Raw genomic sequence first — 27,124 nt, 5'->3', positions numbered from 1 at the left:
GGACTGAGTATATAATCCAGGCCATAAATATGGCTGGCTGACAGTGCCAAGGCCAGTGGAACTGAGAGTGCAAACCCAATATAGCCCTTGTTGCCTTGCATAGACAGCTTGATTTCTTGCATGAGAACTCGCAGAGGTCAGAAAGCATTATTGCATTTTTAAGTCCTACAATTGGCACTAAGCGCACCACATAGCTTGTCCACTTATACTTCCTCCTAAAAGTCTTTTGAATTGTTGCTTTTTTTTAGTTTCCGAATTTATTTCGAAGCACCCTTAGCTTAAAATTCGCTCATAATCCTCTAGTCACACAAGCTGCCTTTCAAGTAAAGCAGTTATTCATCGCGCAACATCTTTTCTTGCGTTTCTTTTTCTGGTGAAATCGCGAACCTGAGATAGCTTGTTCATAACCACCAGCTGCAGGGTGTAAGCCAACATTTTGTAAAAAGTAAGCTCTATTTAACGCTCAGCCACAGCATTAAGGCGCCTGACCCCACGCGCTATTTTGAGTTAGCCATCACCGATGAGTGCGTTCTGTTGGGAACGGGAGGGCCGACCCGAGCCGAGCTCCGTCGCCTCCGGCATACGTGTGGTAGCGTGGTGTGAAGAGCGGCCAGCCGCTGTTGGAGCCGTGAAGAAGTCCAGAAGCCGTAGGCTAACGTAACTGTTTACTTCCTAGCGAGAGGTGAGCCGAAGCCAAAGAACAATGCCCCGACGGGCGAGGTAACAGTACAGGACTCGAGCCGAGTGACAGCATTGATTCACTGCTCAAACAGGAATGAAAATATAGCGCTTGGACTGGGTCTATTTATACCCAAAAGCGGCAACGGTCAAAACAGCGTTCCCTCTAGAATGTGCACACGCCACGAACGTCACAGACACACACAACGCTCTTTCCAGAGTTCGTGAGCAGTCGGTAGTAGCGGTGTACGTTGAGTCCGAGAGAGGGGAGAGAGGAGGACTCTGCTGCGATCGCGGGTCCCCTGTGTCCTTGAGGCGTGTCTCGACGTGTCGCTGGCAACCGCCGGAGTTTGAAGCGCGCCGAAAGCGAGGCGTCTGACCCAAGCTTGTCGAAACGTGAAAACCTGAGTCACCGACACGGTGGGGCTTGCGTAAAAGGCGCACGTAGTGGAGGCTTCGCCGCACAGCCGAGGAGTGCTGAAAGAAAGCCCGTCGGCGGGCCCATACGTAACAGTTCCATGAGCACCTCCCCCCGTTCCGCCTGACACCTGCCATCGTGCCTTCCGCACTCCAACGACAGATTATGTGATCACAAATTGAAAAAAAAGGTAATTTAGTGCTATAAGCACACGAAAGAGATACTTTGAGCATATAGGTTTTTTTAATTAGCCAATAGCATCCTCCATTCCTCTTTATTGCTAGAAGAGTACCATTACAATTGCGAATTGGTCTAATCGGTCAATTTGCATCTCCGAAAACAAAGCAACGATGAGATGACAAAACAGCAAATATGTAACAGCAAAAAGACGCAGTATGTAGTGCATGCATGCGAGGTCTGAGATAAAGTTTTTTGCAAAGGGACGGAAGTGCGCGCATGCTATGCTTATTAAAGCGAAGCTTTCTGTGCCTCGCTGATGGCTTACGTCGTGCCGAAAACGCGCTGCAGGAAAGCCAACTTTCTCTGAAGAAGATGATGATGATCATGAGGGAAGTTTAAGAAGAAACGCTTTTATCAATAATTGGCATCATAAAAAAAGCGACTCTGTAAGCGTCCTAAAAAACAGTGCTTATAGGCAAAACGGGGCTGGCTGCCTCCGCAATGGTGACATGATTGGTGATGTGTCAGTCTTGCAAAATCGACGTTTCGGTTTTGTGCTTACTGGCAGCGAAAAAGAGCAGAAACTATTCGTGTTCGATTTTCATGAACAATAATTGCAACCCCGTGCACGGCCTTTTCTTTCTTTTTTTTCCCCACGGAAACACACTCGCGAGTCAGGAATTTACACTTTTCAGGTGCGCGAAATTTTTTCACGAATTGTGAAATGCAACGAGTAGGCGCTTTCCGTGTGTGGGCAATCTCTTTTGGGCCTGCACCTGCACAGTATCGGCGAGACCTATGCCAATGAAAGGCCGATTCGATATTTCATATGGCTTGCAGGTTGGCCAGATTTCGATATTTCTCTTTCGCAGCCTTGCACTCTGCGCAAGGCTGCGCAGAGTGCAGCCTTGCGCAGCAGCAACTTACCCTAGCAAACCCTAACAGCATACCCTACCCTAGCAACAAACCCTAGCAGCAACATACCCTAGCAAATGAACAGCAGCAACATATATCCTAGCAAAATTTGGGCGCGTCTCTTTCCCACCATGCGGTGACCGAGAATAGAACATTTGCAGTGTTGTGATTTATATGAAGATGGAAATGCATGGGCGACTACAAATACGTGAAAAAAGGAAGTCCCAGATGACACTGACTGCGCATTATTAACAACGAATGGTCGAACTGTTTCGTCGTAAACCTGTAACCGTTATTCCTATTTTCTTCAGTTTCGTTTCCTGTTCAGCGTGCAAAAAAATTCTGGTTCTGGTTCATTTCCGACCAAATTACTGATTACGGTTCGGTTCCCGTTTGAAACCTTGATATCCAGCTCTTCAACCTGCGCTGTAACCAACCGCGTCGCGAAGTGTCCATGTATACCACGCGGCAACTACTATAGTCCTGGTTTCTTTTGACCCAGGGAAGTCGCTATACAGCGCAAAGGCGAGGAAGTAGCCGATTGAGGATGGAATTCGCGGCATTTCTGGGAAATTCAGTACATGAAGCGCTTCTTTTTTGCGCATGGACATCAGGGGACACGTTTCTGATAACTGGGAAGTAACATGCAGACGCGAAAACGCAACATTTGAGATCATCCCTGTTCTGTGATTTGAGGCCTTCCATGTAAGATAAGCTAGCGCTATCATGCGATGCTCCGTTTATTATCAAGCTGATTCTGTTGTATACATGACTTCCCTCGTATATGTTGTTTTTGATCCCGATCTACATACACGTGGTTGTATATAGTTGGCGCTCGTTGGGCTTTAGCCGTTCTTCTTTGTTGTCGTCGCTCTTCTTTGCTGCAACTCCCAAGCACGTCATGGAGCAATAAGCCCAGCAGAAAGTACTTGATCTGCTGCAAAAAATCTTAACACTTCAGTTCCGCTCAGCAGCAGTTCTGTATGCTTCAGCGCCTTGCATTTGCAACACTAAATACCTTCATTCGAGCTTTTCTTTTGGGCAGCATTCATTAGAGCTAGAATCGTTTACCGTAGTGTCCAAGGGCAGAGCAAAGTAATCGAAAAAGCTTTCAGGGGGGCATCACTGGTGCATCTGCTTATTGTTGCGTTAAAAAGCGTGCATCCATCAATGACCGCAGTGGCGAAATAAAATCTCTTGTCACACCATTCTCATTGCTTTTCCGCGCTATATACGTCAGTCTGTATATAGCGCGGAAAGAGAATTCCACCACCTGCCAAAGTTTTGATATGCACTGATTTATAAGTACGTGTTGTGAGCCCTAATTATTGCGCGCTGTTGCATTCCGCAAACAAAAGCAAATTAAATCAAATATAGCCTTCAGGTTATGTAGGGTTTTTGTTTTATTTATTTTTATATGAGATGAACATAAGGGTGAAGCTACCCCCCCCCCCCCCTTCCCTCCTAGTTTTCTTGAGGCGTGTTTTGTGGAGCCACTTTAAAACTCGCGTAATCGTTGCGCATCTTATAAAAGGAAATGCACTACGCTTCACCGCTAAGACAACTTCATAATTGTGCCTAGTCTCCCACCTTTCTGATCATTTGTAACTTTTTAGTGAAGTTGTCATTACCGAGCCCAAAGAAACAGGTTTATTCCGGTCGCGGAGGCCGTTCTTCTGATGAAGCCGAAAAACGGAAACACCTTTACGGTGACACCTTCGTGGAAACACCTTAAGGATCGCTACATGGCGTAAATGAATCCGTAGCCCGAACACTGCGGGCCTCATAGCCCAGGTGTAGCTGTGACACGTGAAGCCTCCCCCCCCCAAAAAAAATATGGGGAAAAAAGTGAAAAGGCTTTTCGATTTGTACTACTTGAACTTCAGTTGGAAATAATTAGACGTCCTGAAAAAGAGCAGCAACGCAAGTTTATTTTATTTTAGAAGTTCGATCTATAGGACAACCCTAAAGCCATTCCATGTTCCATGTATTTCGGATTATTTGTTACTGCATAGCGGACATATTAAAGACATTTGAGAATGCCACCACCGCTTCACACTTCAAATACTTATAGGTCAAGGAGTACGTTGTGATTGGCCCAATTTAGAACAAATTAAACCAAGTTTTCCCTCGGATAACAGCGATGACGAAATTTACGTCATTCAGAGCCATACACAGACCGAGAGGAGTTTTAAAGTGATTGTTATGATGCTGCCTCTACACCGCGGCTGCGTGAAGTACAACATCGGCGCGCCCAGCGCTATAGGGCAGAGGTATAACAGTACCAACTTTCGTAGCCCTAGCGTTCTTGAAAGTAATCGCAATTTTGCTAGCTGATCCGCTACGGATACTACGTTGCGAGTGTCAGGGGGAATTCGTCGATTATTTGTTGCTGTATTTTGCTACTGATGACTGTCATTGACGCTCTGCTGATATGCATTCCACCGATTTAGAATTTATAACCTTGTGTGGCACATCCTAACGCTGCCGTGGGATCCAAGCTACACTAAAAAGAAAGAAAAACGAGGACAAAGAACAGGCGTCTACTTCGGGATTCCAGCTGGCGTGGTTAAAACGGGCTCACTTCAACGCTATCACGGCGCGCTATGGTCAGCTGTTACAAAGGGCTCACCGCAGTCAGTATCCCATATCGCTCTATCGCTATTACTTCGCCCGCTACGTTGGCTCCGAGGGGACTAACAAAAACCACTCTGTTACGTCTCGGCCTAACGATGCCGTACATCGAAATATTTCACAATACTTGGACAATAAAAAGAAAATAAGAAATGAGAAATTGTACCGGGTTGGCTGCAACGGCTGTTTTTATAGTCGATGCGAAAAACACGAACGCCCGCGTATAAAACTTTTGATTCGCAACCCTGCATCAGTTCGAAGAACTACGGGTTAATTTGCGTTTAATGTTTAGCTTCGGCGCGTAAAACCCCAAGTTTCCGGTTAAAAAGAGAGGGATAAGAAACAAGGTGTACTGTTGGGCGATTTGGTAATTCATTTTAAAAATAGCTACAGCGCGAATATAAATAAAGACACAGAGAGACGACAGGTGAGCGCTCATCCCGGCGTCTTTCTGCGCCCTTGCTTATATTGGCGCGTAGCAATTTTTTTTTAAAGATATAAGAAGTTAGCTGCAGAAGCGGGGCGTCGACAACTAGTAACGGTGCCATTAACGCGTATACGCAGTCGCTCAAATCGTTTACGCACTCCACCACGAACGGGGAAATACACGTTGCAGGAATGAAAACACATCCTGCAACGTGTATTTTGTGGGGAAGGGAGGCCAGATTGGTTGGAGAGGTTGAGGGGTGTGGGAGCGAGGGCTTGAAGGGAAGGGTCGCCCTCGAGCTCTTCGCAACAATGCGTATGAGCGACCTCGTCGTTCCGAGCCAATCGCGCGTGGCTTCCGTTGCGCAGTTTTCTCTTGCGTACGAGCTGTCGCCGGCCGCCGCGGGTTTCGGTGAGCGTTGCGGGCGACCGGCGGTGAAAGCCAGCAAGACAACCTGGACCTTCCTCGCTGAGCGTGTGATAAGCTTCGAGTCACCTCTACGCCCACCTCCTCTATCGCCATTTACGGCTCGGTGCTTGCGTGTGCAAGTGTGGCTAGCTGCTCCCCATTCTTTTTTACGGCACATTATCAGAGCAGGTGAGTTTGCATTGCTCCCGCGCTCCACTTGTTTTCACGCGAGATGTCGGCAGAGCTCATGGCTGTGTGTAGGTGCCAAAAAAAAAAAATGCTTCTGGCTTTGTTGTCCCACGCCCACTTCCCCTCTTTGTTTCTCACCGCCTGTGAAAAATATTTTACTACACGGTCAACTATGACCGAGCTGACCCGTTATTCGGTGACCGAGGGCAATGCGCGCTTGATAACGATTTCGCCTTGCTCTAAGTCGGGCATGTACGATTGAATACGATTGAATGTATACGTAAAGCATCTTAACATCCAGGTTGTCAGGAGGCTTGCATACGCGATGCCAAGAACGCGACGCCGAGTAACACCGCCGCTGTGTGTTGACCGGCGTGGCGAGGCAGGTAAGCGGCCGCAGTTTAGTTCACGATCAACAACCGCCGGCCTGATTTCATCAAAACATGACGCACTGGGATGCACGCAGATGCGCCGCAGTCACAGAGGAATTAACACTAAATAGGTTAAGGTGAGGCACACCGAGTTGGTTTGTGCGAACACGCCGCCCAGAAACATGCTGTCATGAACTACCGCATGCTGTCATGAACTATATATACTGCTCTCAAATATACTTTATCGTCACAACCAACTATATAGTAATGTGCTGAACGAACAGTACCGTGCATACGGTCCCTGATTTGATTGATTAATTGTAGGGTTTAACGCGCAGACGCAACGCAGGCGATGAGGCGCGCCGTAGTGGAGGGCTCCGGATTAATTTTGACCACCTGGGGATCTTTAACGTGCGCCGAAATCTCGTACACGCGGGCGTTTTTGCTTTTCGCCTCCATCAGAAAAGCGGGCGCCGCGGCCGGGAATCGAACCCGCGCCCTCGTGCTTTGCACACGGTCCTTAATTTTCGGGTTTTATCATTTTTCTGACGTTTGAGAGAGTGGGAGGAGGGAAGGAATCGGTCGGTATTTCAAAGATGAAAATTGAGAATTTTTTACAAAGTGTAAAGCGCAGTATTTATTACGAAAGACAGCGGGAAAACGACACGTACAAGTGCCTGTCTGTGTCGTTCTTTCGTTGTCCCTCGTCTTAAATGCAGCGATTTATGCATTGTGAAATGGAGTACGAACGCCGCAAAAGTTCGCCTTGAAAATTGAGAAGGCATAGGGTTTCATTCAATGGTTCTTCAAAAATTAGGACCTTATTTATATCAATGCAGTTTCTGGTACGACGGAATTGAAACAGAGACTGATACGGCAGCTTGGTGCTTCAACTGTGAACTGGTGGTCAATGCAGGAGGAAATGTATGGAGGAGCTGAAAAAAAGGACATGCTTGATATCGGGATATATGTTATTCATGAAAGACACTCAGACGGGCAATTTTCATTCGGGTCGAGAGATCTGGACTGACTTTCACGAATGGGAGGCTTGCTGTAGCAACGCTGTAGCACTGGAGCAACTCGCAACAATGAAGCAAGCAGCTAGCCCGTGGTACAAAGAACTCAAGTACACTGTGGGAATGTACCAAAGATAATTTAGACGGCTCCGTGCACCACGGACCAGATGCTCTACAGAGCATCTGGTGCGTGTTTCACGGAGCCTTTCATATCATCTACCCCTCTATAGAGGGGTATATGATATGGAAAAGGATTGATTTTATTGATTGATTGTAGGGTTTAACGCGCCGACGCACCGCAGGCGATGAGGCGCTGCGTCGTACGCACGGGCGTTTTTGCTTTTCGCCTCCATCAGCAAAGCGGCCGCCGCGGCCGGGAATCGAACCCGCGCCCTCGTGCTCTGATATGGAAAATGAAGGAAGACACTGATCGCTTGACAACCTCCTTGCCTCCTATCATGTTGTCGATAATTGTGGAAACACCGGGTCAGGGAAGAGTGCCTGCCTTCTTTTTTTTTTTTGCGTCCGTGATTTAAACCGCGCTGTTCTAATACTTCGCCCTCCAAAACGCTGTTTCTGAATACTATATGCGTCATTCAGCAGAGCGCCGTTAGGGAACTCGAAGGCGCCCAGGAGGCCATATTGGGTTTTCTTCCGGGAGAAAATAGTGCTGTAATGTGAGAAACATTCCTTGCGGCCGCGTACGAAGTGGGATGATGACACATCGATGTACGGTCGACGGTCGGAGGCGAAAGTCCGCAGAACGCCACTTCAGCTGTCAAAATCAATCTCGCCACTTCCTGTGGCCTGCTCGTCGGCACCGCAATTAATGCTCATAGCTGACAGTTTTTGCGAATTGCTCCAGGCATTGCTACAGCAAGCCTCCCATTCGTGAAAGTCAGTCTTAACATTCCAGATCTCTCGACCCGAAGGAAAACTGGCCGCCTGAGTGTCTTTCATAAACTATATATATCCCGATATCAAGCATGCCTTTTTTTTTTTCAGTTCCTCCATACATCTCCTCGTGCATTGACCACCATTTCGCAGTTGAATCACCAAGCTGCCGTATCAGCCTATGTTTCAATTCCTTCGTGCCAGAAACTGTCCAAAAACCGCGTTCTGTGGATTTTCGTGGCCGCGCGTCACATGCGATGAAAAATAACTTAACAGATAAATAACCATAAGGGTTATTGACAGAATTTCAATGCTGTTTTAGGGAACCTATCAATAAATGATTATTCTAAATCCCCAGCGCTCGTGATGAGCCTTCATTCTTGAAATTACGCATTTCAGACAGAAAATGACGCGCCGTTCCAAACCAAAATACGCGTGGACCTAGGAGCTCCAAGGTGTTCGAAATAAAAGCTTCTGCGCCTCAAACTGATCGAAAATTCTCTGCCTGTAGTGCAAACTGACTTCCTTGTCATAAAAAAAAAATGGAAGAGCATCTCTGATTTCTTTCGAAGGGATAACACTGGTTGGTCGACCAGTTAAGAAACCGCCAAGGAGGAGTAAGTTTCCACAAAGGAAAATTTGGCATCCACCTTAAATGCAGCCGTACGGCTACAGTTAACTGATTGAGTGACCGTCCTCTCACCCCCTTCGTGTCGGGGTGAGGACACGAGGACATGGGTGAGATACTTTGGTAAAGTAACACGAAAGAAGAGGTATTCCAGCCACGAAACACAAATCACCAGCCACGTCGAAAGTTGGCGGAATCTTGAAAATAAGCGACCCAGCTTGTGAACGGCATGTTGTAAAAAAAGGCTGATCGGGCTGCTACGGCTCACTTGCACGGTCCTTATTTGAGCTCTGTAACAAGCAAAAGTTGTCGTGGAGCAATTACATTACAAGCAACAAGTTGAAATGAATCATGAAATTGAAAAGATTGAAAAGGAGTAGTTTCAATAGCGCATGACTTCTGCTGATGTAGTCGATATTATGTTCCACTTGGAATGATTTTTTAATCAAGCCCACGTGTGGGTTTCTGAGGGACGCAATACCAGCAAGATCTATCGCATGAATTGGTGGCCCTTCATCGCGTTGTGCTTTCGTGAGCCTTCCCATTTTTACCGGCTTGGTGCTTGCCCCGGTAAAGCACACTGTGGTGCGACGGCTATATTCTCCGCCTTCGCCACAGAACTCGGCTGCTTGAATGGAGAAGGGCCCACTTCGCCGTGGCCACGGCAAGATAACGACGCCGGAAGCCGGTGACTACGCCCGCGAGCACTGCAATGTTCACCCCGTTCTGCAGAAGCTGATCGATGTAAGTATGCGCAGGGAGAAAAACTGCTGCGTGCACGCTAGTTGGCACAGAAGAGGCATAAAATGTTGCGCCGAAACAAGCGGACAGGCGCTGCAGAATCTCTGTTGCCTTTCTTGTTGCTGGCCGTGCCCTGGGGCGCCGCTGTTGTCGGTCCTGCAGCCGTTACGGCAAAGGCGAAACGGAAGTCGATGATTTGCATGTAGCGCTGCTACCTTTTACAATTTACCGAAGAGCAAGAAATCCGCGTGTAAAAAAATGGTTCCAATTCTCGCTGTGAAGGTGGTTGCAAAGCAAAGCTTTAAACTACACCCACACAGAGATTCTGCCAGCCGTCACCTGGAATTCACGGGGGCGGCGTCCCGAACGCAGCAGCGTCGGGCACGGCCGGGCTAAAGCGGCGGACGCCGCCGCTGCAGCCCGGCCGTGCGTCGGAAGAAAGAAAACGGAAGGGGCGTCGCCGAATTGGCATTCACCAATTTAGAAAACGGAGCCCCATTCGTGGCAAGCAGTGCGCAAAAGGTAGCGTTTCTCTAGCGGCCTGATCTGTACGTGGTCTCTACATTTTGTTTCCCGCCCTGCAAACCAATTCTTAACGTATCTTTACCGTACGCCCACTTAATTCCGTCTGGTCCGGGTTACCCAGCAGGTGCTGTCGAAAAAGTTAATCAAGCCGTGCGAAGAAAGCGCGCAATGGACGCGAAGCAGCGCCAAAACAGGCTCAAAACAACTGTCGCTAAAGCAGACGACAAAGCCGTCCCGCCGACGCGCCCGCCGGTGCCAGCAGTCACCTGTGTGCGGGGAACGCTGGGTAACAGCGCCCTACCGCCGCGCCATCTACACTGTGCCGTGAGTGAAAAGCGCCCTCCCCATCTCCAGCCGAGTTAGGAGTTTCTTGTCCCGCACGCCACGAAAGAACCGTTGGCAGGTAGACGTAGAAAGCTGTGCTTTAAAAGCGACGACGGCGACTTCCTGTTCGCGAACGTAGAAGCTCACCTGACCAATGCCGTTTCTCAGCGGGAGCATGTAAGTTCACGTTAATTTGCGCCGCGAGCCCCACGGCGTCACCGCCTTGAAATCGGGGAGTTCTCTCTGTTTCCGCTGCGTTGTCGCTTGAGGTAGCGGGTGTACGCCCTCCGTCGCCGCTTGGACCGTGGATAAAACCTGGCAAGAGCACTTGAAGACAGTCTTCTATCAAGTTGCGAATCCAAATAAATGATTTTTGTTCTATTTTTCCTCTATTTTAATTCTACTTTATTCACCGTCTTGAAGCAAGATATTTGCATGCACCTGGGCGTGTTGCCGATTCTTTTCTGAGAGGTTTTTGATAAGACGAACTTCGGATAAGACGAACAAGTTATCATGGTCCTTTCGAGTTCGTCTTAACGGTATAGTTCACTATATACACATTTGGTCTTCGGGCCTGACGCATCGTGCAATGTTCTCTCTGTGCACGTCTGGGACGGCGCCTTGTACGTGGACCAAACAGGAAACGATCAAGCTGCCTCACGGACGCATGTACACCAAGCCCACACAGCTGCAGCTTTACCAGGTCTTGCTGAAGGCCGTCCGCGCCCGCAAGTACCTGGAGGTCGGTGAGTATGCACACGCAATGCGGCCATCACTTCGCGCCTGCGACCACGCACCAGCCAGCGCGCTCAGCTGGCGGTCGAGTTGCCCTCTGCTAAAATGCACCGTAACACGCAAAAGTGGGCTCAACTGTAATAAACGCTTTTGTTACGGGTGCTTTATTTTTGCAGGTGGAATAAAGAATCAGATACGCATTCCAATCTTAATGCCGCGTGCGTGGCCTTTGTTCAGAAAGTAAAAAAAAAAAAAACGGATATTATGCGTGCGCAGTATTCGGGCGTCAATGAATGCTTGGTGGTGCGCTGTTTACCATTACCAGAGTCCCTTAATTTACTTTGCCCCTCCCAGGGTGGACTGACGCCGTATTGCTGTCACTTCGGGACACATTTGGAAGGCGGGTTCGACTACTTTCGCGGGTTACGCGTGAGGCGGCTGCGGGCCCCCTAAAAGAAGTTTATCAAATAGCAAGGTAGAATGCTGGAAGTAGAACATCTATAGTGTTTTCGATTTATTTTGGTTACAACGCGAAGAAAAACAGCGCACAAGGTGCACACGCACGAACTCGCGCTTCGTCCATTTGTCCTTTTTCCAGGGGTGATACGAAGGGCGTTCATGGTGCTGAAAGGACTCTTCTTCAACGTGATGTTGAATGCGCGATGACGCGGTCTATTCAGCTAACTCATTGCCTCTGCGGTATAGTGTCCTTCTTTCGAGCAGTTTAAAGGAGCCCTGAAGAGAAAACACAATTTTGGTTCATTCAAAAGATTGCCTCGTTATAATAATATTGATGCCACTTTTAACATAAACTTCGCTCCGCTCAAATAAGCGACATAATTAGGAAAAAAAGGGAATGGCCATGCGAGCCACTAGCTCATTTCCCGCAACAGAACTTATGATGTCATACCAGACAGCTCTGCGATTGGCGGAGGGCGGCAAAAGCAAACGCAAATTAGGCAGAGCTTTTATAAGCTTGCCGAACGAGCTATTTGCGCTTAAATTTAGGGCACATTTTTTAAAGCCCTAAGAATGGTGGGACAAACAGTGGAAGTTACGAAAGCACACGTAAACATAGAAGTACTGATGCGTACTGCTGTTGGTAGTGCGAGCACTATGCTTGGTTTAGCTGCGCAGGACTGCGGGGCTTTGGGGTTGTTTCAGACGACACTGGCCGATTGACGCAAGCGACGATGTCTTGCGTGACCGTATTTGTCGAGCGAGCACCATGTTTCACGAAACGATTGTCCCCATGAGCAAAACAAGCCAGGTCCAAATACGTTCAAAAACAAACCAAAGGCACAAAATGCCGCGGTGTGGTGGAGCCATCTAGGTTCACTAACGGTAAGCAAGGCCCTGTGATGTCATTGCAGACTACGAGAACACATGATTTTGAGGGAAAATCTAAATTTTAACTTAAATTAATTGATTTCTCAGTGAATAAAGAATCTTTTGCACTCAGACAAGCGCTGGGGGCACTATAAAACACGGAATCTTTCGAATAACACGAACTTGTGTTTTGTCTTCATGGCTCCTTTAATTCTGTGACGGTTGTTTCTGCAATCAGTCACTGTAGAAGGCTGTAGTGTATCCAGCTTTGCACAACGAAGAACTCAATGGGCGTGCAATATGCACCTGCCAGGGCGTGCACTGCTTATGTGACGGTCCCACGGCGGATTTTGTGCACAATGGGCAAAACGAGGCTTTCCCGCATTGCCCAGAAGCTGGAAGGAACCGCACCGCTGGCATGGCCACGTGACCAAGAAGGAAAAATGCACGCACGCACGAATACAATGACCGGAGATGAATTTCCCCTGTAATTTTTTCCAATTTTTTCTTGAACTCACGCTCTGTGATAGTACATAAACCCCGTCCGCCATCAAGCGTTCCTGTTTAGTTCACACTCCTGGCGGGATGTATTTTTTAAGGGGTGAAGGCCATGGAGGAAAAAAAAGCTTAGGAGAGGCCCCCAGCTATCCCCGCGCATTGGCAAAAGTGTGGAGGAAGTCACGTGTTTTCGGCGGCCATTGTAAGTAGCGTTAGCAACGGCGTCCTAGCAACAGCCCGCCCGCCGTTCGCCAGTCATGGAGGAAAGGCAGCGCCTGCCTTGTCGTCCGATTGCGAAGATTGCTGCTTCGCTTTGCTGCGCTGTGGTCTTGCGGAACTCGAAAAGGATGCTGCGAGTTGCGGCAGCTGCGCCGATGGGAATATGTCATTTAATTTCTACTTGCAAGTGCACCTTGTACCGCGTCAAGCTATTGCTCCGGTCGCGATCACGACGCGCCTATTGAAGTGCAGATATCGTGAACGCGCCGTCCCGTCGTACGCGCGGACACCCGTCTGGTAGATTTTCGGGAAGTGATACACGTGTGCAGTACGTAGGCGACTTGCAACCGAACGATTCGCAACTCAATTTTTTGGTTATCGCCGCCGCAATATATAGTTTGCTAGGCCGGCAATGCGCGGCAGTGCTTTTGCAACTGTTACAAGGTAGATTCCCAGTTGATATAATTCCATCGTCCTATTACCTTAGTAGGTGTCCGTCTGTTGACTGGAAGAGTGCTGGATCTGGAATCTGGATCTTTTTGTGGTCTCGCTCTGGATTTCGATTTTCAACGCTTCATACTGCGAGGTTAGTGTATGAACGTTTTCAACTGGTGATCACCTTGAATTTATTGTCACAGAGACAAGTTGAAACTTGGCGAAAAAAAGTTTATTGACGCCACCCACCCTCTCATTTTTTTTTTACTCAATAAAATGTTTTGCCTCCTCCTCCTCCTCCTCCTCCTTCGCAAAAAATTCTATCGAAGGCACGCGAACAACGGTAAAAACATTCCACAATTTTTTAGCGTGAAATCTGCATGAAGTACTGCTTACCTATATATATAGAACGGCCGTTTAATTGACTAGTCATCTCTGGGATTGCCAGTGAAACTGCAACGCAAACTTGGGCACTTTCCAGTCCGGTAGCCGCATGGCGTTCGCCCACTGTTTGCGGCGTTCTCCATCGCTTGGGCACCTATAAACGGCGGCGATTGCAAACAAAGGATGAATGCACACCAATGTACAGCAATACTTGTCAGCGGAATGATGCACTAACCGGTGGAAAGTGACGCCCAATTCCTTGGGTACCGATCGCGACTTGCAGCCTGGCACCGAGCATTGCGGCATTGTTAGAGCGAGCCGCTTCGCAAACCTGCTGCGGCCACACTGAAGACGTGTAACAGTGTAACCGCGCGTTTAGGTTCACGGTCACACGCTGCAAAACGGCCTTCTACCTGCCTATCAGCTGATTTCCGCCGGCTCGGCGCTGGCAGATGCAGACGACAAGAGAGGCGATACAGGACGGAGGAGGCGGAGAAGGTGCACCGAGAGAGAGAGAGGCAAAAAGAGTCCGCCAATGGCATGGAGGGCCAATGGTCCGCCATTCGACTTACAGAAATGGCGTTTCCGGCTGCGCTGGGTGTGACGTCAGGGCCTCTCCTAAGCTTTTCTTTCCTCCATGGGTGAAGGCTCTTAGGGGCTCATGTCGTCGTCGTAACCGTCGTCTCATGTAGTCACGCCCCTAAAACACCAGGACACTCATTTACGCCTCGCGCTAGAACGCAACGCGTACTAAAAACACCGGGGCACTCGTTTACGCCTCGCGCTAGAACACTTTGTAACGCGTACTAAAAAAAAAAAACACCTGGACACTCGTTTACGCCTCGCGCTGGAACGCTTCGTAACGCGTGCTAAGAAAACACCGGGACACTCGCTTACGCTTCGCGCTAGAACGCTCTGTGCTTAAAGACGCGATACTTTTACAAAAAAGCGGCATACCGCTACCCCCCAGAAGAAACTTAAAGGAAAGCAGAAAGAGACTGTGGCGTTACTTCAATGGAACTGTAGGAGTATTAGAAACAAGATAGAGGAGTTACAACTTTACGTTGATAAATTGGACCAGAAACCGGATATCATAGCGTTACAAGAGACGAACGGCCGGGCCAAGCTCGCGGGTACATTACGTATACGGACCGTAGCGAAAAGGGTACTGCGATTTTGGCCCGCAGCAACGGGACGGCCACACAGCACGTGACCGCTCAGCGAGGCTGCGAACATACGCTCATCGAAATGCACAGCAGAAGAGTGGGGGGGGGGGGGGGGGGAACATTTTCGTCCTGAATGCGTATTGTCGACCGTCCAGCAGGACCATTGACTTTAAGGCACCATATTGGACTGAATCAAAGAAGCAAGAGCAATACTGATTTTAGTGCTGGATTTCAACGCTGTCCACACAATGCGGGGGTTACAAATATTCTTCCAAAAGAGGAAACCAATTGGTAAAAGCCATAAAGAACCAAGACATGAAGATGGTTAACGAGCCGGGCGTGCCGACCAGGACAGGCACCACGGCAAGAGACACCACTCCTGACCTGACGTTAGTTCGGGGAAACATCGACGTTACTTGGCGTAACACGGGGGAGAATCTTAGCTCAGATCACGACATCATTTGTGTCACCCTCGGGGGGACCGCCATCAAGGCGAAATTTGGCCAAGCCAACATCACAGACTGAGACCGGTTACGTAGAAACGCAGACAGGGAAGACGAGGACGAGGACCAAGACACCAAGACGCATGGGGTGTGGACCAAGAAGCGATGCGAGTTGGTTACGCCGACAATTACTACCTTCGTAGACTTAGCCACGTGTGGGTGGCCAGGCATGGTCTTACTCGAAGGTGGAAGAGACAAAGACATAAAAAGAAGCTTCGCAGACGTATACATTCGCTTAAAAAGCAGGCGGCTGAGTATGCGGAGCAGCTATGCAGGGAAAATTGGATGAGGATGTGTGACAACCTGCAAGGCACACTGTCTACGAAGAAGACTTGGAAGCTGTTCCGACACCTCATAGATCCGTTGAAAAGCAAGAGTGCAAGCGCCAGAGACCTCACAAGAACGATTAACAGTTACGACGGGGACGGGGAGAAGCTGATTCGTGAACTCACAGGTAAATACCTCAAGACCGAGATGTATGAGCGGTAACCCGACTCTCGAGTACGAAGAAGATAGCAACGTCGAGATGGACGAGGCCTTCACAGATCTGGAGCTGGTTGCGCCCATCGACGAAAGTAATCAAGACACCGCACTGGGCATTTACGCCGTTACATACAAGATGCTTAAAAATATGGGTGACCAAAGCCGAGCGGAACTGCTGAACCTCGCCAACGCGGCCTGGGAGAAGGTTTCGTTACCCAAATAACGGAAAGAAGAGGAGGTGCGTTTCATTCCCAAGCCGGGAAAACCAGACAACCTGCGCTCCATCTCCCTCACGTCGTGTGTGGCGAAGGTGGTCGAGCGTATGGTTTTCAAGAGACTACAGAGATATCTGGATCATATGCCACCGATGCATGTACGGGTTTCCGGGGGCACCTGAGCACACAAGACATCTTGTTGTAACTACACGAGCTGGTAATTAAGAAAGCGAAGACTCCGACGCCAAGAGCTATCCTGGCGCTCGATCTCAAGGCAGCCTTCGACAACTTCACACACGAAAGTATTCTTCGTAACCTGCGCCAAACTGGATGCAGAAAGTGAAAATTCAAGTATTTGCAGGATTTCTTAAGCGATAGAACAGCAACGATCAAAATTGGAGAAGAGACGTGGAAACCGATATCCCTGCAGGAGACAGATGCACCCCGCAAGGGTAGGTTTTCTCGCCGCTTCTCTTCAACCTGGCACTCGTCCCGCTCCCGGCCCTGCTTCAAGACATACATAGAGGGCATAGATCACGCTCTCTACGCAGACGATCGTGGACGTCGGACGTGTGGACGTCGAGGGCAGGGTCGGAGAGTTGGATGGGGGAGACCCTACAGAGCGGCAGAGACCGTGCACGAGTTCGCTAAGTCGTGCGGCCTCAGTTTCTCGTCACAGAGGTCGGAGTTGCTCGCCATCAAGCCAAGAAGATAGAAAGGAGAACAAGAAAACGTCCGCATCACCATCGACGGGACGAACATAACGCCAACCACGCAAGCACGTATCCTGGGTGTCATCTTCCAGAATATAGGCAAGGCGGGGGCGTCGATCGACATTGTCAAGGTATCTACGGTACAAATTTCGAACATGATCAGAAGAATCACGAACAGAAGACGAGGAGTGAAGGAGGACGATGCATTGACGCTCGTCCAGGCCATCGAGACGTCGCGCATCGTTTACGCCGCGCCGTACCTCAATTTACTCAAGAAAGACAGGGACCAGTTGAACGTCATAATACGCAAGGCAACCAAGATGGCGCTGGTCATGCCGAAGCATTCGTCGGCCGACAAGCTTCTCGCCATGGACAAGCACAACGTAACGTCGTCGAAGAGTTAATAGAAGCTCACCTGTCTAATCAAAGAGTTCGGTTCAGTCAAACGTCGGCTGGAAAGAGGGCTGGAAAGAGGCAAACGTCGGCTGGAAAGTTGGGCTGGAAAGAGGCAGACCGGAAGGAAACGGGGCCGTTACCCAGGTTATGTGCGCATAAAATCGATAGTAGGTCTCTGCCTCGAAACATGAGGCCGTGTCGTAACGACGGCCGCAGAGCGTCTCGAATAACGGCCTTGACGGAGACTCTGGGTCAAATAGAAGAAGAGGAAGAGGGGGTCACTCTCTTCACCGACGCTTCGTTACCGACGTTTTCATCGAAAGCCACTCTGGCAGTTACGACGTGGGATGTGCTAGTAACCTGCGCTTCCATCAAGACGTCTTTTTCGGAGGTGGCAAAAGAGGCCGCGATAGCGCTAGCACTCGCGCAGCCCAACGTAGGAAGAATTGTCACCGACTCGCAAAAGACGTATAACAGCTACAGAAAAGGGTGGGTGTCTCTTGCGGCGCTAGGTATTCTCAAGAGTAAACACGACGTACCTGAAAGGAAAGTTGCGTTGATATGGACGCCGGCTCACTCTGGGCTGGAGGGCAACGAACGTGCTCACCATGCGCAGTTCTCCACAGAGATGGAACACCGGGTAGAGGAAGGTGAGCCACAGTCCATAATTAGCACGGAGAGGCGACGTTACCCCAATCCTCACAAATCGCTTAGCAGAGAACAGCAAGCGATTTACAGGCAGATACAGGCAGGATCCTTCCCGCACTCTTACCTTCAAAACAGGATGTACCCGGAAAGGTACGAAAAGGAATGTAATTTCTGCAAGACTCGGTTAGGCACGCTCCAACACGTCATTGGAGTATGCAATTTCTTCAAACCAATCCCCCCACCTCTTACCTTTCCCACTACCCCACCCCATTCCTCATCTTCCCTTACCGAGCGATGGGAGGCCTTGCTAACCAACCCCGCCCTAGAGATATATATATATATATATATATATATATATATATATATATATATATATATATATATATATATATAGAGAGAGAGAGAGAGAGAGAGAGAGAGAGAGAGAGAGAGAGGGAGAAACACTTTTATTGAGTCCTGTGGTTTAGCGATGCGTGGTGGCCGCCGTTTGAAGTCTGGCGGCGACGGTGGCAGCGCTTGTGACCAGGAGTGTTTGCATGACCAGGTCCGAGCTTCCCAGCGCACTCTCCCACTGCTCATCAGTATTTACATACGGGAAGGGATCTTGGGGGCATGCCCACATGGAGTGGACAAGTGTGGCGGGGGTGCTACAGAGGAGGCAATTCGGTGAGGGATACTGAGCGGGGTAGATGCGATGGAGTACTGCCCCACAAGAGAGGGTATTCGTTTGCAAAAGTCTCCAGAGGCGTTCCTGATAGTTGGTGAGCCCTGGATGAGCGGGGGGATAATGGCGGCGGGCGAGGCGGTAATGCACGACGATGTCGTGATAGGTGATAAGTCGGTCCCTCGCGGATCGGGCATCATGTTAGGGGGTGAGGCTAGCCCCGGCACGCATAGTAAACCCTCGTGCCACATTGTGGGCCGCCTCGTTCCCTCCCAGACCAGTGTGCGCCGGGGTCCAAAGGAGTTCGATCGGAGAGGTCGGGGGATTTTTGAAGAGGATTTTGGATGCCACGAGGGAAATTGACCCACGGGCGAAATTTTGAATGGCCGTTTTCGAATCTGTGATTATAATTGTTGGAGTAGGCCGGGTCGTTAACACAAGTGCTATTGCAGCCTCCTCTGCCGCCGCTGGGGAGGTGGTACGCACGGTAAGAGAGGTAACAGGGGGGCTATCCAGGCTGTTGATGGCTGGGAGGGCATAGCCATCGTGATAGCGGTATTCTGCCGCGTCAACATACATGATGTCTGGGCGGATTGGCAATTTCTTCGCTAGTGCTCGCGCTCGCTCCTCCCTGTGAGCCCTGTGGTACTCGGGGTGCATGTTCCGTGGGAGAGAACGAACGCTGAGACAGGCATGGGTGATTCTTGGGATGGGGACCTTCGGGTCGGAGATCTCTGGTGCGCGGATACCCAAACGTTTTAGAATGGGCTCACCAGTGGAGGTAGTGGAAAGTCGGCGGAGTTGGTTGATGTGATGGCTTCAATCAGCTCCTGAGCCGTATTGTGGAGGCCTAGGCGTTCAAGTCTGGCAGTGGGTGCATTCTGGGGAATTCGCAGTGCTGCCCTGTATGCCCTCCTAATTAGATTATTAACTTTCGCCGCGGTGGCTCAGAGGCTAAGGCGTTGCGCTGCTGAGCACGAGGTTGCGGGTTCGATTCAGCGCTGCTGAGCACGAGGTTTCGGGTTCGCGTTTCTGATGGAGGCGAAGAGCAAAAACCCCCGTGTGTGCGAGATTTCGGCGCACGTTAAAGATCCCCAGGTGGTCAAAATTAATCCGGCGCCGTCCACTACGGCGTGCCTCATCGCCTGCGTTGCGTCGGCGCGTTAAACCCTACAATCAATCAATCAGATAGGGCACACGGGTCACCAAGAAGCGAGATACACACGACGCACTCTCTTCACAACTGAAGATAAGTTCATAACACAAGGTCCTCAACACTACACTCCGTCGCACCAAACACAGCAGCGGTGCATTTCACACAAACGTGTTCACCTGTGCTCGCAAGTATAGACCGTGTGTGGAGAGGCATGCTCGGACAGCAGGCCTCGAGGTAGATCGGAGGGAAGGGTCGGATCCACATGCCTGAAAGCTACACGTGTGCCTTCCAAAAATTGCCACAGCCGACGCTATTTCACGTCGTCCAGGCGGGGTATTAGGGAAACATGAAACTATTTTTAGTTCCTCAACTGAAAAGAGAATTTATTATAACCCACATCAGAAAGAGAATTTATTATAAAACCACATATCAGCACGCAGCGACTAGTGGTAACAGTGCTGCCCGAAAAACAGAAAAACAAAATTCAATCAGTTTCCAAATACTCCGGGCAGTCGAAACTTTGCACGACAAATGTCTATGGTGGTAAAACAAGCTACTCCGAAATCAATCCATAAAAAGTTCACATGCGTTCACAGAAAGAGTTCATAAACTCGTTGAAAGTCAATACGGCACAATAGTGATGCTCAGGATGTTGTTCCTGGCCACTATGAAACGCGTGGGCCAGCGTAACAGGAAGGCTTCTTCGCCTAGAACTGCCAACTCATTTTCCAAGTGACTCATAAGGATTGACCGCACACGCCACAACAATGGAAACATCGCCCGTTGCGGTCGGGCGCGAAGACACGCGGCACCACGATTTCGCCACAATACAAAAGCCCCAGCACACATCAGGAAGTTCACCAACGTGTCATTTGAACGTGTGCTCATTCTAAGTGTAACACCAAACAACCTGCTTAGCACAGTCCAAAACGTTACCGCTACACGACACTGAAACAAGGCATGTTCCAATGTTTCAGTGTGCTGTGCCCGCAGTGCGGGCACCGTGAGGAACGCACGATGCTGAATCTCGCCAAACGGTCACACGTTGGAAGAACTTGCCATCCACGCAACCATCCGAAATCCCTAACATCAGAAGGAAGCTCCGTCGAAGTCAGCTGATGCCAACGGACACCGCGTGATCTTGCTGTCTGCTGATTATCTAATTGGTTTATTGCCAATTTTTCGCACAATTCGCTTGCTGTACTTTCTCTGAAATTTAGGCTTGGCAAGGTAGACTGGACGTTTCTCAGTGTTTTGACTACATAGGCATAAAATGGCGGTGACTGCTCAGCAGAGGGACCGGCAATGCGTTCGTCATAAAACATTGAGCGGTAAGTTCCCAGAAAGTACTGCAGAAGCTCCCTCCCTGGGTACTCAGTTGAGTCCACATGGTCGAAAACTGCGCGTACGGCCAGCACGCTACACATGGTTTGCAAGCAAGGCAGACTGAAACCACCCATTGACTTGGGCAGTCTCAACAGCGCACGCGACACTGTTTCTGTCTCGCCCGCCCAAAAGAACGACCCGAACTTCGTGGCGAGCTGACGGGTGAAATGGCGCGGCGGTTTCGCTACGTGTGCTACATAAAAAAGCGCCGCCGAGACGGACGACTTAATTATGTAGCTGCGCACTGCGAGGGAAAGTCTGAACTTTGACGCAACCTCAAGACGCTGCTCCGCTGTCTCGAGGAGGCGCTTCCACGTACTACGCGCCACTTCACCCGAGGAATGAAAAACCACAGCAAGTACTCGAACACCCGTAACCCATTCTACATCGCCCGCTAGGCTAGATGCAAATGTGCCGAAGCGCACCGCCATACTTTTACCCCTGTTCAGTCGAGCTCCAGACAGCTCACCGTACTCATAAAATAGCCGCATAAACGCTTGGTAGCTGTCCTCGTCCCGAATGACCAGGGACACATCGTCCGCATACGCAGACACCTTGACTTGGCCTATGCCAGGCAACGGGAAGCCGCGGATGGCAGTGTTTGCATCGATACGGTGGAGCAGCGGGTCTAGACAAATGACAAAGAGCAGAGGCGACAAGGGGCATCCCTGTCTTATCCCACGGCTGACGGAGAACGGACTACTTAATAGTCCGTTGACAAGGAGTCTAACCCTCACGTTCGAGTACAGCAGCTCAAGCAACGTTACAAAGTCGGCCGGAAAGCCGCATTGACGCAAAACGCCTGCCAGGTATCGATGTTCCACTCTGTCGAAGGCTTTCGCTTGATCTAGGGAGATGAAGCAGCCAGAGGTGCTAATCTTCGTCGCATAGCTGAATAAATCACGCGTCAATGCCAGGGACGAGAAAATCGTGCGACCTGGCACGCTGCACGTTTGCGATTGGCTGATAATATCGGGTAAAACGGCACTGGTCCGTCTAGCCAAAATGGATACTACGATCTTGTAGTCCGTGTTGAGGAATGTGATCGGTCGATACGCCTGGGGCTGCGTGGGATCCCCGCCTGGCTTCGCGATCAAGATAACGCGACCCTCACGGAACGATTCTGGCCTTACTCCGTGGAGAAAAAAGCCGTTCACCATGTCGAGGAGCGCACACTGAATGGCCGGGAAAAACCTCTTGTAAAACCCAGCCGGAATCCCGTCAGGCCCAGGCGCCGATGCACCATTCAATTTTTTAACACACTCGCCGAGCTCGTCAGCATCCACGGGAGCACACAGCGAATCAACAAGGTGATCTGGCACACACGGCAGCACCCCACAAAACGCACTAAGTTTGTCCTCAAAATCCTCTGCATCCCACGACGCGTTCTCGGTCGAGAAAAGGGTGGCAAAATGTCCCACGAAGACCTCGGCTATATCTTCAGCCCTCGTGCTAACCGACCCGTCAGCGAGTGTAACCTCTGGAACTGTAGCTAGCCCACCCTCGTCAAGAGTGCCCGCTCTAATATGCCGGAGTACAGAGGGGTCCGAGACGGGCCTGCCCGAGGTCTGCGCACGGCTCGCCGCTTGCAATGATTGCCGTAAGAGGGACTCGTAGCGTACCTTTAGCAGGTTAACGTAGTCCCGCATTGCTAAGGTTAAAGTTCCCCCTCTCTGTACGATGCGAAGCCTCCACAACGTGTCGTTAAGCGCGGCCGTGATGCGCGCCTTGCGCGCACGACCCTCCTTTACTAAAAGCACGCGCCAGTGGTCCTTCAACTCATCCCAAGGCAGAGAACCGAACTCGCACAGAACGGTCAACGAAGCATTAAGTGCTGCTGAACTGTCCCTGTCGGTCAGCAGACGCTCGTCCATTCGCCACATCTGGTGGCGTGGCGCACAGTTGCCAAGGTTAAGCGTCGCTAAGACGGGCCGGTGATCGGACACTCGACGAGCCTCAGTTGGGAAGGAGAGGACGGCACAGCATTCCAAGTAGCAGCTCAACTCGGGTTTGAAATAGAACTTATCTAGCCGACTGCCAGATTGTCCCCTTTCCCAAGTAGCTACAAACCTGTCGCCGTGGAGCTGCACCCACGCATCAGAAAGATGGAATTGACCGATCAGGTCCTTTAACTCCCGGGCACCGCTATAGGGTCGACCTTGCCGACGTCCCCGTACATCACGCTGAGGGTCGGTTACACAATTAAAATCCCCCACCAAAAACGTTGGGTAAGGTTCGAGCAGGAATGCGTCGAGGGATGCGAAAAAAAGAGGAAGAGTCACAGTGCTGCGCGGGTGCGTACACTACAACAGCTCGGACGCGACGAGCAAGCAAGAAAAAATCAACTGCAAGCACGCGCCCTCCGATCCCATAGGTACAATGAGCCTTGCGGCGCAAGCTCTCGCGGAGAAATACAACGCCTACGCCCGAAGCCATCCTGTCCGACAAGGTGAAAAAAAGGGCCCATCTCCCCGCGAGGGGGACTCGAGTAAATGCGTCGCATAGGGGGTGGGTGTATTGCGTTAACGTTTAGTGTTTGGGGAGTTGGTGGTAGTGAATGCGTTGTATCAGCAGCTTCTTGACGTAGTTTGAATGAGTCAAGGATATAAGGCGCGTTCGTAGCATTTCATTCTGTGTCGGTTTTGTGGCGCAGTGGGAAGAGCACCATGTACCTCGCGTTCCGCCCACAGGTAGTGAATGCGTTGTATCAGCAGCTTCTTGACGTAGTTTGAATGAGTCAAGGATTTAAGGCGCGTTCGTAGCCTTCCATTCTGTGTCGGCTTTGTGGCGCAGTGGTTACAGCACCGTGTACCTTGCGTTCCGCCCGCAGGGTCGTGGGATCGAAACCAGGCGCCGGTAAGTATTATTAGGGGCGAAGCTCCTAAAGCCATGGGTCTGTCCACCCCTTGTGTCTCGTGGTACGTGACCGCCGCATGCTTTCGGAGATGTCGCAAAGTGGGCCGCGTTGCACGCGCAAGAACCGGCTGCAACCGGCAGCGCAAACTCGGCACCTTGAGCGCGAGCTTGTCTGTGTTCGCCAACGGAGGCGCGAGCGCACGTGCACTGCGAGGGGGAGATCACGCAAGAGATCACGCCACGAACGCAGGCAGTCGTTCTCGGAGATCGAATGAGACGCAAGGACCTTTGCTCGTTTCCTCTCGTCTTGTTCGGCCACAAGTTCGCCCTAAATAAAAGTTCTTTCTTTACCGTTGTGTCCCATCCTACGTGACAAATTGTGGTGGAGGTGCGGGGTAGTCCTCGATGGCGCGGGGTCTTTCACCAGGTCTGGGCCTGGGAGCATTGACTCCGAAAATAAAAGTTGATTTGTACAATGTACGCACACAGTCTTACGTCTTTCTTAATGATGTAATGGGCGAACTTTCACGGGAGAGTTACGGTTACCGATGATCTCCCCCTCTCGAGCTTCGCCCCACTTATCATCATTCATTCCGTGGATATGGCGTGATTTTTTTTATATAGTGTAGGGGGAGGGGTGCGGACCTGTTGTTGAGAGCGAGGAGGGTAGCGTGATGCGGGAGAGGAGGAGTGGGGGAGAGGGCGCACCTGAACGGCTGTTGCGGACGCCGAGGCACGCCAACGCCGACAACGCCGGGTGACATCGTGAGTTAAAGAAATGCTCTGCATTTAAAAAGCTTGCACACATATCGTGTGAGAAGAGAATTTATTATGAAACCACATATCAGCACGCAGCGACTAGTGGTAACAGCGCTGCCCGAAAAACACACACAAAAAACAATCAGTTTCCAAGTACTCCGGGCAGCCTACACTTTGCACAACAATTCTCTGTGGTGATGAAACAATTAAGCTACTCTGAAATCAATGCACACAAAGTTCACATGTGTTCAAAGAAACAGTTCACAAACTCGTTGAAAGTCAGTACGGCACAATAGTGATGCTCAGAATGTTATTCCTGACCGCTATGAAACGCGTGGGCCAGCGTAACAGGAAGGCTTCTTCGCCTAGAACTGCCAACTCATTTTCCAAGTGATTCATAAGCATTGACCGCACACGCCACAGCAATGGAAACATCGCCCGTTGCGGTCGGGCGCGAAGACACGCGGCACCACGATTCCGCCATAATACAAATGCACCAGCACACATAAGGAAGTTCACCAACGTGTCATTTGAACGTGTGCTCATTCTAAGTGTAACACCAAACAACCTGCTTAGCACAGTCCAAAACGTTGCCGCTACACGACACTGAAACAAGGCATGTTCCAATGTTTCAGTGTGCCCGCAGTGCGGGCACCGTGAGGAACGCACAATACCGAATCTCGCGAGACGGTCACACGTCGGAAGAACTTGCCAGCCACGTAACCATCCGAAATCCCTAACATCAGAAGGAAGCTCCGTCGAAGTCAGCTGATGCCAACGGACACCGCGTGATCTTGCTATCTGCTGATTATCTAATTGGTTTATTGCCAATTTTTCGCACAATTCGCTTGCTGTACTTTCCATGAAATTTAGGCTTGGCAAGGTAGACTGGACGTTTCTCAGTGTTTTGACAACATAGGCATAAAATGGCGGTGACTGCTCAGCAGAGGGACCGGCAATGCGTTCGTCATAAAACATTGAGCGGTGCGTTCCCAGAAAGTACTGCAGCAGCGCCCTCCCTGGGTACTCAGTTGAGTCCACAAGGTCGAACACTGCGCGTACGGCCAGCATGCTACACATAGTTTGCAAGCAAGGCAGACTGAAACCACCCATTGACTTGGGCAGTCTCAACAGCGCACGCGACACTGTTTCCGTCTTGCCCGCCCAAAAGAACGACCCAAACTTCGTGGCGAGCTGACGGGTGAAATGGCGTGGCGGTTTAGCTACGTGTGCTACATAAAAAAGTGCCGCCGAGACGGAGGACTTAATTATGTAGCTGCGCTCGGCGAGGGAAAGTCTGAACTTTGACGCAACCGCAAGACGCTGCTCCGCTGTCTCGAGGAGGCGCTTCCACGTACTACGCGCCACTTCCCCCGAGGAATGGAAAACCACACCAAGTACTCGAACACCCGTAACCCATTTTACGTTGCCCGCCAGGCTAGATGCAAATGTGCCGAAGCGCACCGCCATACTTTTGCCCCTGTTCAGTCGAGCTCCAGACAGCTCACCGTACTCATAAAATAGCCGCATAAACGCTTGGTAGCTGTCCTCGTCCCGAATGAACAGGGAAACATCGTCCGCATACGCAGACACCTTGACTTGGCCTATGCCTGGCAACGGGAAGCCGCGGATGGCGGTATTTTCATCGATACGGCGGAGCAGCGGGTCTAGACAAATGACAAAGAGCAGAGGCGACAAGGGGCATCCCTGCCTTATCCCACGGGTGACGGAGAACGGACTACTTAATAGTCCGTTGACAAGGAGTCTGACACTCACGTTCGAGTACAGCAGCTCAAGCATTGTTACAAAGTCGTCCGGAAAGCCGTATTGGCGCAAAACGCCTGCCAGGTATCGATGTTCCACTCTGTCGAAGGCTTTCGCTTGATCTAGGGAGATGAAGCAGCCAGAGGTGCCAATCTTCGTCGCATAGCTGAATAAATCACGCGTCAATGCCAGGGACGAGAAAATCGTGCGACCTGGCACGCTGCACGTTTGCGCTTGGCTGATAATATCGGGTAAAACGGCACTGGTGCGTCTAGCCAAAATAGATGCTACGATCTTGTAGTCCGTGTTGAGGAGTGTGATCGGTCGATACGCCTGGGGCTGCGTAGGATCCCCGCCTGGCTTCTCGATCAAGATTACGCGACCTTCACGGAAGGAGTCTGGCCTTACTCCATGGAGAAAAAAGCCGTTCACCATGTCAAGAAGCGCACCCTGAATGGCCGGGAAAA

The 27,124-nt window shown here is 50.4% G+C and overlaps 1 protein-coding gene across 1 annotated transcript in view; it reads left to right on the top strand.

Annotated features, from left to right (window-relative positions):
- Positions 1-5,572: 5,572 nt before the first annotated feature.
- The window catches only part of LOC144155993 (putative caffeoyl-CoA O-methyltransferase 2), a 52,930-nt gene continuing 31,378 nt past the window's right edge, over positions 5,573-27,124 (top strand). Inside the window, exons 1-3 of the mRNA XM_077687747.1 lie at positions 5,573-5,849; positions 9,377-9,502; positions 10,989-11,094. Coding sequence (XP_077543873.1) covers positions 9,392-9,502; positions 10,989-11,094 — 217 coding nt within the window. The 5' untranslated portion in view covers positions 5,573-5,849; positions 9,377-9,391. The remainder of the gene's footprint in view (positions 5,850-9,376; positions 9,503-10,988; positions 11,095-27,124) is intronic.

Source organism: Haemaphysalis longicornis, unplaced genomic scaffold, assembly GCF_048455015.1.
Source record: "Haemaphysalis longicornis isolate Haplotype H1 unplaced genomic scaffold, Haemaphysalis longicornis Haplotype H1 scaffold_1, whole genome shotgun sequence".
Lineage (NCBI taxonomy): Eukaryota > Metazoa > Arthropoda > Arachnida > Ixodida > Ixodidae > Haemaphysalis > Haemaphysalis longicornis.
The sequence above is the reverse complement of the archived record's forward strand: the minus strand, read 5'-3'. Positions and strand labels throughout refer to the sequence as shown.